The sequence below is a fragment of the Lycorma delicatula genome, chromosome 1 (assembly GCF_047948215.1).
Source record: "Lycorma delicatula isolate Av1 chromosome 1, ASM4794821v1, whole genome shotgun sequence".
NCBI lineage: Eukaryota > Metazoa > Arthropoda > Insecta > Hemiptera > Fulgoridae > Lycorma > Lycorma delicatula.
Window position 1 is genome coordinate 275,117,587 of NC_134455.1, and position 12,594 is coordinate 275,130,180.

Consider the following 12,594-nt stretch of genomic DNA (forward strand, 5'->3'; position numbering starts at 1 on the left):
GAAATTATCGTTAAGTTGCACAATTTATAATAATATGAAAAAAAATAATAATTTAATAATATTTATCATCCAAAGCAAACATGAATCTGAAAAAGGAAAGCAACCTTAATATTACATAAAAAAACTACAAATAATTCCTAAAAATCATGACACTTTGTTGTTAGTGTGAGAGCTTATGTGTCTGAAAAGTAGATAATATTGTATGTGCTACCACTATGCATGGGTATTGGAAATACCCAGATGAAAGAATGGCTGTGTAATAGGATAGCAGCTCTTATACACCAACTTAGTAATAGCTGACAGCCTAAACAACAGGGACTTAAAGATTTGCATGGGTTAGCCTGAATACTTCATGGCTCAGTTTCAAAAACTACAGTTGTAACTCCTAAGGAAATATTTTTTTTTCACTGCTCTTCCTTTTAGACACATATTATAGTATCATAACCTTGGGTAAGATAATCCAGGGGGTAATCTCCCAAATAGATCTCTGAGTGGAAACTACCCAAAAGGTCATCAGAAATAAGTATCATGATCTTTTTCAATTTGCAATGTGCACTATAAAAATGGATAGATTGAGATATTGAAGGAATTAGATAAATTTGAAACATGAGCTGGACTTTTGGCAGGGAATTCTAAGATTATTAACACAAAATTAGATAATGGAAATGAAAGAGTAGGAATAAAAATGAATAAGAAAACAAGACAGTAGGTACGCTGTAAACAATGGCGAAAAAATATTTTACTTAAACAGATTCAAGAACCAAGCCAAATAAATAACACAGGTTTGTGACTACCTCTTAAGTATATAGGAGATGATGAGATCTTAATAATACAAGGAGACTGGAACAATAGCGAAAAAACAAAAAGGGAAAATAGTCAGGTAGTTTGGATAATTAAATTATGTATCATTATACAATACTGATAGGTGGGTAAAGAATATATAAAAATAAAAGTGGCAAGAAACTTAACAGGTTTCATAAAATAAAGAGACATGTAAATCAGAAGGAACTTGTTGAAGTAGAGTTCGTCTGATGTATACAAAACGTTTTCCAAGATTACTGTAATAAAATTTTTGTTATTTTAATTGATAAATTTGTTACAGTAACAGAAACAGTCAAAAATTTTATTTGGAATAACTTTTTGACTCTGTAATTAGCTGTATGACATAATGAATATTAGATGATTATTGTTTTAATTATATGATGGTAAAATGATAGTAATTTAAGTAAACATTTATTACAGTTTCAAAAATTCTAAATTAAATATATTTAATTTCCATACTAATAAAAAAAGTATACCTTTTTAAGTAAAGTTAATTTAAATAAATTTAACTTTGATCAATGTCAATTAAAAAAAAAAAAAGTTCATAAAGTTTCTGATATATACAAGGTCTGTAAATAAAGTAATGAGACTAGTTCAGAAAAACTTTTTATTTACAATCCAATTATACATACACTCTTATCACCTTTGAGACAGTTCCCTTGGGAAGCCATGCAATGCTTCAAATGTTTTTCCCACCCTTCATAGCACTGTTGGAACTCAGAAATTGGAATATCCTTCAGATGGTCAGTTACGTTTTTTTTTAATGTTTTCAATTGTTCCAAAATGGTGTCCTTTGAAATGTTTTTTTAAACAGGGACTCAAGTCAGGTGAATAAGGTGGTTGAGAAACTACAGGAATGTATTTCTTTGCCAAAAACTCATTAATTGAGAGTGCAGTGTGACAAGGTGCACTGCCATGATGCAGCATCCAGTTGTCTTTGGTTTCACACGGACAACTCTTTTCTGCAGTCTTTTAAGAATTTCTAAGTAAACATATTGAATTACAGTCTGTTCTGTAGGCAAAAACTCCTTATTGACAATGCCATTACTATCAAAGAAACAAATTAGCATTGTTTTGATTTGCAACTCTTTTCCGCAGTCTTTTAAGAATTTCTAAGTAAACATATTGAATTACAGTCTGTCCTGTAGGCAAAAACTCCTTATGGACAATGCCATTACTATCAAAGAAACAAATTAGCATTGTTTTGATTTGCTTATTTTCATTTTTTTGGAATGTGATGAGTTTGAAGTGTGCCACTCCTTGCTCTAGCATTTTGTTTCTGGGTCGTACTCAAATATCCAAGATTCATCACCAGTAATAACAGTTTTTAGAAAATCAGGAACAGTTTCAGTTTGCCCTAGAAGATTGCAGCACACTTCCACCCTGTTGTTTTCTGTTCAACAGTGAGGTTTTTTGCGACTAATTTTGCACAAATTTTTACAAGTCTAGTTCATTTGTCAAAATCTGATGGACTAAGGTATGGTTCAAATTTAATTGTTCTGCAGTCATTCTGACAGTTAATCACTGGTCGTATCATATCAAGTCTCTGATTCGCTCAACACTGTTGTCACTTTTTGACATTACCAGTCTTCCAGAGTGTGGATCGTCTGCACCTGATTCCCAGCCATCTGAAAATGATTTAAAACATCTAAAAACTTGGGCTTGTGACAGAGCATCATCTCCATACGCCCTTTTCAATCTTGAAAAAGTTTCAGGAGCATTTTCACAAAGTTAACACAAAACTTGATCGCAAAATGTTGCTCATAATTAGTATCACTCATTTTTGTAACTCACAAAAAACTCATTTCATATAAAGTTTGTTTACGTCTCATGTGGCAACAATAGACTAAAAATATTAAAACGTAATGTAAATCAGCTGTTCATATAACCATATGTTTACTAGTAACTTAAAGTTTTGCCACTTTGGCTGTCAAAAAACTGGTCTCATTACTTTATTTACAGACCTCGTATATATACTCTTCCAATATTTAGCCAATTATGTGAGGCACTATTTGAGTTGCTTTCTCTAAGAGTAATAATGTTTATGTGTAGTCAGTCAAGCAATTTCATTGAAATCAGATGAACAATTTTTGACATTCTTCATTTCTTTAGTATCTATTTATAGACATACTATATTATATTACATCTAAACTTCTTAGTAGAATAGGGTTACCACATGTACGCAGAGGAAAAAAAGGCAGGGAGAATTAAAATTTAGAATTGTGAAAATATAATTAAGAATATATTTTAAAAGAAGTGTATAGTTTAAAATTTGATATCCTCAAATTCACTGTTCGGATTTTCTAAGTAACATTTACTGTTCATTTATTAGCAAGTTCTTCTAGATATTATTCTGTGAGTTCTTATTAGAGTTATAAATATTGCTCTATATTTCTTAGTTTTGTGTAATATACAATATTTCATTATTTAATTATCAAAATATGGAAATCTGAGGAAAAACTATCAACACAAGCAGAGTGATAATTCTATAATAAAGATTGGAATAAATATCTACCTATAAAATAAAATTAAGTTACTTTTCCTCATGATTACTGAAACACTCAAAACTTTATAACAAATGGAGGGAGACAAAGATAGAGAAGGATTGATTACATGTTAGAGCGGGAGGGTTGGCAGGCGGATGGAGAGATTTAAAACATTCAGAAATTACATCATGATAAAAATAAAGTATTATACTGAAAAACTAAAATGTAAAACATTCTATTCTATTTATTTGTTAAACGGTATAGCAAATAAATCTGTAAAAGCTGAAACTCTGTCAACAAAGAAAATTATGCTGAATATTTTACAGTCCTGTAAAGATAATTTACTCAATTTTACAGATATTGTAATTAAAATATATTTTTCATGATAGCCACCCATCTGTTGCTTGAAACTTAAAGCAGTAGCTTAAAGAGTTTTTTTTAGGTATTTTAGAATGTCTACCATTTAGCCTACACTAGGTAAAATTCGATTTTAACTTCTTACACGTAACACAGAGTTTGTTGGTGAACAACATTTTAAAATGATGAATGCTAGCAAAGTAGAAATTAACCAAATTTTATAAGAGATTCTTAAAGAATTCCAAGACATGGCTAGTGCCTTCCTGTCTAAAGTATAACAGGTTACAGAGCACGTACATGTTTATAACAATCTACATTATAAACATGAAACATTCTGAGAAACTATAGCATTTTATTTTATAGAAACACTTATTAATTCATAAATGGTCCTAATAACATCTAACTGTTCCATTAGTAAACATAAAATAATGATAAATCTTACAAAATATGAAATACCTGTTTACAATCTGATGAAGATGTGGTTTAAGCATGTGTTCATTCTTAGCTGCAAATAGAGAAACACTTCCAAAGACCTTATTAAATAATTTTAAATAAAGGTTGCTTCGTTCTACATTCCCATTGCCCATTTCTTCCATTCTTCCTAAAAGATACTCCACCAATACAGTAGCAAATATTGGTGATGTTACATTATTTGTAAGGAATGAGTTTCCCACCACCTGAAGAGCAAAATTTTGGGCAAACCTTTCTACAATATATTCTATTGTTGTGGAAAATATCTCATGGAATGTTTGTGGATCCATAACAGAAAACTGAAACAAAAGAGAATACAAAAATATTGCAGCTGATAAGTACTAGGTTATCTACTATGTTAAAGTACTGGGTGGGCCACAAAGAAGTATCCTGCCAGAATATGGAATATTGAATAGAACATTAACATCATAAGTTTGTGCACAGGAGATTGGCATGGAAAATTGAAACAAAAGGAGGGATGTATATTCCTACATAAGAACTCTCTTCCCGTGGGTCATTTGATTCTCCCTCCCACCACTCCCTTCCATGGTCTGACCATCAGTTGTCTGCTGAGATTGAGAAGGTGAGGTGAGTTGTGTTTGTGTATATAAGCATTGTATTTTAAACTACAGTGAGTGAATATTATAGTCATACATAAGAATCACTTCTTGGAAGGAAACGCAGGAATTATTCCGTAAAGTGTTCGCTAAGTCTTAGCTAAAATCAGCATTAGCAACTGGTAAAGAAAGGGCACCAAATGGGATCTGTTGAATGCACTAAAGATCAGAGTGCCGTCTAACCACACTCCTGAACTTTGTGCATGTGTTTACAAAGTGGTGCTTCATAGTCTTCCAGAAAACTATTGTAACAGGTTAGGGTAATTAGAACAAACTGTAGTTGTGTCCTACAGAGTTAGAAGTGGAAACTGTACCACATCACAGTTATGCAACAACTGAAGGAACTGGACAAGGAAAAATGTGTTACTTCTTGTTGCTGGCTGTTGAATATGGTTGCAGATAGTCAGTTGGATCCATTTATGTTTATCATGGCAGATGAGGCATGGTTTTATTTATCAGGATATGTAAATGCCCAAAACAGCGGGTATTGTGTGTTACAAAACCCACTCCTAATACACGAGATAACATGACCAGATATAGGTGTGTGGTGCGCTGTGCTTGTGATGCATGTTATTGGTCCAATATTTTTTGACACCACCATCACATAGATGTCTACCTGACTATTTTGGATGACTTTGCTCAACAGCTGACAGAAGAAGAATGTGAGAACTGTTTTTTCCAGCAGGATGGGGCAACTTGTCACTTGTTTGAGGTCATTTGCTCGTGTTCATGAACTGTTTACTGCTGAGTGAATAGTGAGTAGTGGAATAGTGTAGTAGTGGCTTATGGTCACCAGACATGTCAAAATGTGACTTTTATGCATTGGGAATGTTAAAAGGACAAGCGTATCAAAACAATTCACCTACAATCAATGAACTGAAGGAGAATACCACCTACTTGCATAAGGCAGTGTTACCCCAGCAGAATTGATGGAGGTATACCTGCACTGATTAATCCGTGCAACATGTTTAGCTGTTGGTGGAGACCATTTTCAACATTTACTCTGAAGATTAGTACAGAAATGTTAGTTCTTAATATTGATCTTACACAGGTTAGTGTACATGTTGGTGGGCTATATTTTTGTGGCACACCTGAACTTGCAGATATTGCAAATGTTAATATATACCTCAGAATACTATGAGTAAGGGCTCAAAGAATACAACAATAGTGAGCTGGATTGAGGAAAGGTATGACTGAACCTGCAGTAATTTACCTAAAATATCCTATTAAGTAAAATATTTTTGGAAATAAACTTTTTCAGCAATGTATAAACATGTTTTTTCTTAATTAATAAATACTGATAATTAAATAATATCTATTGAAACTGTTGCAATTCACTGTTTACATTAAAAACATAATCACAATTACATGTATAAGCGATTACATCACAAGAATCAACGATGTGTTTGCTTTTAATATATATTGGATTTTCATCTGTACCATTTTGTAGTTGTTAAAATGAGAAAGGCATATAAAAATAGAAAACCTAAGAAATTTCTTCTTCCAAAACTCCAGTTAAGCTCTGAACAAAATTGACATAAAAAATACAGGAACACTTTGTTAATTGACATAAAAAATACAGGACATCTATGTTGATGGTGGTGTCAAAAAATATTGGACCAATAACACGCATGGCAAGCACAGTCACCACACACCTATATCTGGTCATGTTATCTCGTGTATTAGGAGTGGGTTTTCTAACACACAATACCTGCTGTTTTGGGCATTTACATATCCTGATAAATAAAACCAAGTAACATATCTGTAAAAATACAGAATAAGATGACATACTGCATTTATGTATAAATATTACTTTCAAAATGATAAATGGCATATTCAATCTTATTAATAAAAAATCAGTTACTCTAAGGCTAAATAAGATTACGTGAATTTACTTCGTTATTATTCATTTTTATTTATGACTAGTGTCATAACAGTCAATGCTGCAAATAAAATGAAAGTTACAAAGTAGTTATTTGGAATATCTGATTGATAAGTTGAGAAAATTTAACAAGAATTTGAAATCTAAGCACAAAATTTTAAAATAAACTAGTGTGTCAACAACAACTTTGCAATATATAATATATATATATATTGTTGAAAGTAAACTTTCAACAACAAATTAGAAGTCAATTTGAATTATCTATAAAATGCTAATAGCAAGTATGAAAACTAGAGCATAGAAATATTGTGTGAAAAATTTGAGAGGGGTATGACATCTGTATATTTTTTCAATATTTTCTGTGCTGTTTTAACTTCTTAATCTGAATCATATGTTGTAATCTTAATTTTCCTTTGTACCGGTTTAGTTTCTTTACACAAAATCAACTAAATCTGGCTGTTTTAATATCTTAATGGAGTGTTTCTCAATCTAGAGGGGCGTGATAACACTAAATGAGGGATGTGAGCATATCAAAAGGAAAATATTTTAAAAAAATATTAATTTACTGAAAGGAAAGCAAACCTAAATACATTCTGACGTAATACATAATAAAATACACATTTACACTGCTATAAAATACATAAATAGGACTGCATAGGAAATGCACAATGTATTAAAAATAACTGACTTATCAATACTAAATTAAAAGCAAATTTTATAATTATTAATGATTCCCTTGGGCCTGACATGTTGAAAAAAGTTTTTTGAATGAAGGTTTAATATTAGAAATAAACACTGAGTTCTTTTTCTATATTTAACTGAGATCTATATTTTGTCTTCAAAGCAGCCCCACCGTAGAAAATTTGGTCTCGCAAAGGTAGGATGTTGAAAATGTTAATAGTAAACGAAATGCTCTTGTTTTCAGTGCAGAAAACTCATCATCCACCCCTCCCAAAAATTCAGAGTGATTTATTACTAAATTGTCTTTTGATTTTACCACTTGCAATGAAGTCTATGAAGGTTTCTTCTTCGGTAGTTGGAAGATTTCTTTCTTTGGGAGTATTTTGAAATGGATCCCTAACCCACTTGTAACTTGCTACCAAGTAGTTGTCAGTAAGAAAACACATTTTAAAATTCTTTGCTAGCATGGCTAAATGATTTTCAGTGGTTACAAAAACAACTATTTTCTTGATTATATTTATGGAACAATGCTCACCTGCGCACTTGCTGATGCTTCACTATCGTCTAATGCTCGCTTACACCCACTTAGAAATTTATCCGTGATTCTGTATAAATCTACTACCATAAATATTTAATACTGTGAATTGCTATTAACACGGAAATTACAACATACACATTCACGACAAATACAACGCAAATACTGAAAGGTTGAGAAATGCTGTAATGAATGGCCCAACAACTTGCTTTTACACTTAATTCATCAATCTTGATTTTTTAATTTTCTTAATTTGCAGAACTTGAATCAATAGAATTATTCTATACTTATTCAAAACTCAGTTATTATCCCAAAACAAAAAATGCGACAACCAGCTGTGACAATAATGCACATTAACTGCTGGAAAACTGATGTGCTCTATGAGGTTAAAAAAAATACACAAGTGTTTAGGAGCAAACTGTTATGCTCTGTTAACCTTTATTGTTTGTATTTAAATAGTTTTTGAAAAAAAGATATGGATGGACACTTTTTGAACAGACCTCATATTATTTATAGCAAGTAACTTATTTAAATATAATGTACAGCACACTTTACTTAACTGTAGAAAACTACAATCATTTAACTTCAGTTGAGATGTCATTTTTGTCATGACCTAGAATTATCTAATTGTGACATTTTTGAAAAGCTTAATTTACAAGCAGTCACTGATATTCACCAGAACACTAAATATGAAGGTGAGCTGGTGATGCCCATGTAAATTATTGTAATAACATTTACTACACTGTACTGACTAGAAAGAGTGATGATCAGATATCAAACAGTTTCCATGGTACATATATTCCAAACCAGAGATAATGTTTCAAACATTCAAGAATGGCGTGGAAAAGCTTCAACCCACCTCCAAGGGTGAAAAATTTGGTAATGCTGGTTAGGTGGAAGCTGATTGATTATTGCACCATCAGCATAAACATAATGCTCAGGAGAGTGCCTCATGCATAAAAAGAAAATAATTTTGAAGAAACTGATGGAACAGAAGCTTTCATTCTTGAATATTGTTGAGAATACAAAAACCTTAATAATAATCAAAATTTATTAGAATATAATGTCTTTTTCTTGGGTGTGGTTAAAATTAAAAACACATCGAACAAAGAATATCTATGAATGAAGAATGATGGATATAATATGTAGTCTGGCCAACCAAGATAGTTGCTCTTAAAGATGGATTAAAACAGCTACAACTGGTGAATACTAGATCATGGATATCGGTGTTGGGTTTTCTGGATTGACTATTCCTGAAATGTGCAGTTATACACATCTCAGGAATAGTCTACCTGAGACTGTACAAGACTACACTTCATTTACATTCATACACAACATCCTCACTCATCCTTTGAAGAATACCTTACGGTAGTTCCGGAAACTAAACAGAAAAAAGAGAGCTACAACTGATGAATCCCTCACTCCACCAACAATTACAGCAATTGATAGTAGTAGTGGCAGGAAGAAAGTCCTACAACAAACATGTTCACTTCTGAGTTGGCACCACCAATAAAAACTTTAAGTTCCAAAACTTTCCTTGAAAAAACAAAATTAAACATTTTGAAAAAATAGAGATCTCCACTAAGACTTTGTTAAATGTAAGATCTCCTCCAACAATGCTTCTCTGGTCCATTCCGTATATGAACAAAAAATAATCAATCTCCTCTTTCAGCTATCAGGTAGGCAAAAGAAAAAGGATAATTTTCTTTTTTATAAATAATGAAAAGCATGAAGTGAAACCTTTGAGGTGATCTTCCTGATATAAGATAACTTCTGATAGAAGAATTTTTGATTGCAGGATTACATTGATCACAAAGTCAAAATTCAATAAGCTAAATCTCATTAAGTTAAATTTCTTGCTAATTTGAAGTCAACATTTTTCCATGCTCTATTACTCATGAAACTTAACTTTATTGCTTGAAATTATGATTATAACTGAATTGAAAATCCATAAAAAATTGCAGGATTTTGATTCATCAAATGAAAATTTTCAATGAGAAATAATGCCTAACTCAAAATTCATAGTAACAAAATGTACTGTTACACCTGTACTTTACTCTGCAATCATGTCCACAAATATGTTTCAACAATGCCTGTTATCAAAGATATGCCATCTTTGATAATTCCTCTAATTTTGTATGTTTGTAAACTTTTGATTAAATTCATCACTGAAAATTTTATTTTAAAACTGAACACTTCTATTACTGCAACTGCACAATTAAAGTAACTTTCACGACTGCTTATATGCATAAAGTTGAAAATATTTTAAAAACTATCAAAACAAAAATGAAACAAGTAGCATTAACTACTGAAAGAAAGTTGAGGTGACTCAACTGTGAATGGAAGAAGGAAACTGAAGTAATAAATTACCATTGAATACCCATTGATATTATTAAAAAATATACAAGTTAGTACATAAAGGAATAAAATGGAAAACATACTGAGTTTCTTTTATTGAAAAATGTACAATTTCATTATTTTTGTATTGTTGATAAACTTTCAGTAAATTTATAATACAATAGCTAATAATTAGCTCAGAAAATTCAACTTCTAAATAAATAAAAGTAAAAAAGATAAAACTGTTTTTTGCTGCATCCCTTTCTGAATTAAAGGTTCTCTTTCTATATTTTCTACTTAAACAACCTGGTAGTAAAAATAACCATAAATAACTTATCTACCTCTACAATTCAACCCTATTTCCCTACAAATTTAAACAATTGATAATATACTTTACAATTTCAAATATGTTTATGAGATCTAAACTGTCCGGGTTTGAACAAACCCAGACAGTTACAAAGTAAGACATTGTATCCTTGTAACAATTATATCCTTTGGATTCTATAGTTATAAACTTTAGACCTTCTCTTCTTAATTTCTTCAAAGATGTTTAGGATTACATGTTTCCTATGCTTAAAAAAAACTCCCACAGGCCTAGGGTATTAAATTTTACATACCACACCAGAGAAATGTTCAAGAACTTCCCGTTCCTCCTTTGTTCGCACAGTCTGTTGAGGAGCAGTTCGCTGGCCTGCTGGCTGTGCACTGGGCATGGGTACACTGAGCATGTAAATATCAAGAGCCTGCATGGCCCACTTCACCAGTCTGATGAACATTTCAGTCTCTTTAGGTTGAAATAATTTTCTACCAGGCTCTTTGATTCCACCACTGTTCTGTAATCAGACATTTAAATCAGATAATAATCAGATACATTTTTTAAAAATATAAAAACAAATTACAGTAAAAAAACTAACATCAAACTATAATGGTTTCCAATTTATATAAAAGTCAATTTTCATAGAATTGATACATAAAAAATAATCTATAAACATACTCTTTATCATTGATGAAGATATATTTCAAATGTACAATAACATTCACTGACACCAACCACCACTACAACCTGCCTTGAAAAATAATGCCAATCATAGATGAAAAAAAATTGATCCTCATGTAAAAAAAAATTCTTCCATATTGACATTGAAATGTAAATTATTGCCTAAGCATTCAAAGAAAGATAGATGTAAATAGAATCTCTGATAATACACTATCACACTGCAATATTTTGTAAGGATTTTTTGATACCCAGATACACACATTATGAGTGTTTACTTTTCCATTAACAAAAAATGTTGATTCGTCACTGAATACGACACAAAAAAGAAAGTCTTCATAGTGCATCATTACATTTGTGAAGCTAGCACACAAACCATTATCTGTAGGATTTAGAGCTTGTAACAACCGTAAATGATGTGGATGCAGTTGTTTTTCCTTAAAACCCTCTGCAAAGACATTACTGGAATTGCCAATTCACGGCTAGTCTTCCTAACAAACTTTCTAAGACTGTGCACAAAGGGCTCTCTTACACATTCAACATTGTTTTCAGACAAACTCGGTTGTCCTGTACTTTTCCCTTTACAAACACAGCCAGTGGTTTCAAATTGTTTATACCATCTACGGATGTAATTGTAACTCAGGGATCACAATGGAACTTTAAACGGAATGCAAGTTGAACAGTAATTACAGATTCACACTTTGTAAACTGCAAAACACAGAATGCTTTCTGCTGGGGGATGCCCATCATTGCTACTAGTGAGCGATTACAAGTAGAAGGTACAAGAAACAGTTTATGAGCTTACGCAAAGGTAAAACTATTTGAGCTCTCCTTTCATTTCAAGTATAATTAATCAATATACATGAAACTTGAGAAATATTGCGTAGATTTAAAACCTCGATATTCATTTCGAAACACATGATATATTCAAGAGACATAAAATTTAAATATAAAAATATGATTTTATAATAAAAAGTAAAATAGTTTCACAAAAAAATGAAATACAATTTCATAACAAAAGCATTCAAAACATGAAAACTGCTAAATAACTAAAGAACAATAATCTTACATTCATCATGTTGTGGTGTTGGGAGTTCCCTGGCACCATTGCTTTCTCAATCTGTTTCTGTCGCATGCTTTTCTTTTGTCTTATCATAACCTTCACTAATCTTTATGGGGAGTCTCTGTTAAGAAGTGAAAGTGGAAGGATGTATTTAATAGTGCTCCTGTGTTAGTGTGTTACTAGTGCTTGTGTGTTAGTGTTCTATTACATTTCTGCCCCACCTGTGTCCCTGACCATGTGACGTCGGCAACGTCCTGTTAGGATGCCTACCCAGGCCAGGAGCAACATATCACTGCTACTGCCTGCTACCTGATAAGTTTTAGACTATTGTTTAAAAACTTTCTAATTT

General features: G+C 31.7%; 1 protein-coding gene across 2 annotated transcripts in view; it reads right to left on the reverse strand.

The window, feature by feature from the left end:
• Nipped-A (Transcription-associated protein Nipped-A) overlaps nt 1-12,594 on the reverse strand; it is a 375,844-nt gene that overhangs the window by 289,698 nt on the left and 73,552 nt on the right. For both annotated transcript variants that reach the window (XM_075378320.1, XM_075378311.1), the window contains 2 exons: nt 10,806-11,021; nt 4,122-4,435 (listed from right to left, as the gene is read on the reverse strand). In XM_075378320.1, coding sequence (XP_075234435.1) covers nt 4,122-4,435; nt 10,806-11,021 — 530 coding nt within the window. The remainder of the gene's footprint in view (nt 1-4,121; nt 4,436-10,805; nt 11,022-12,594) is intronic.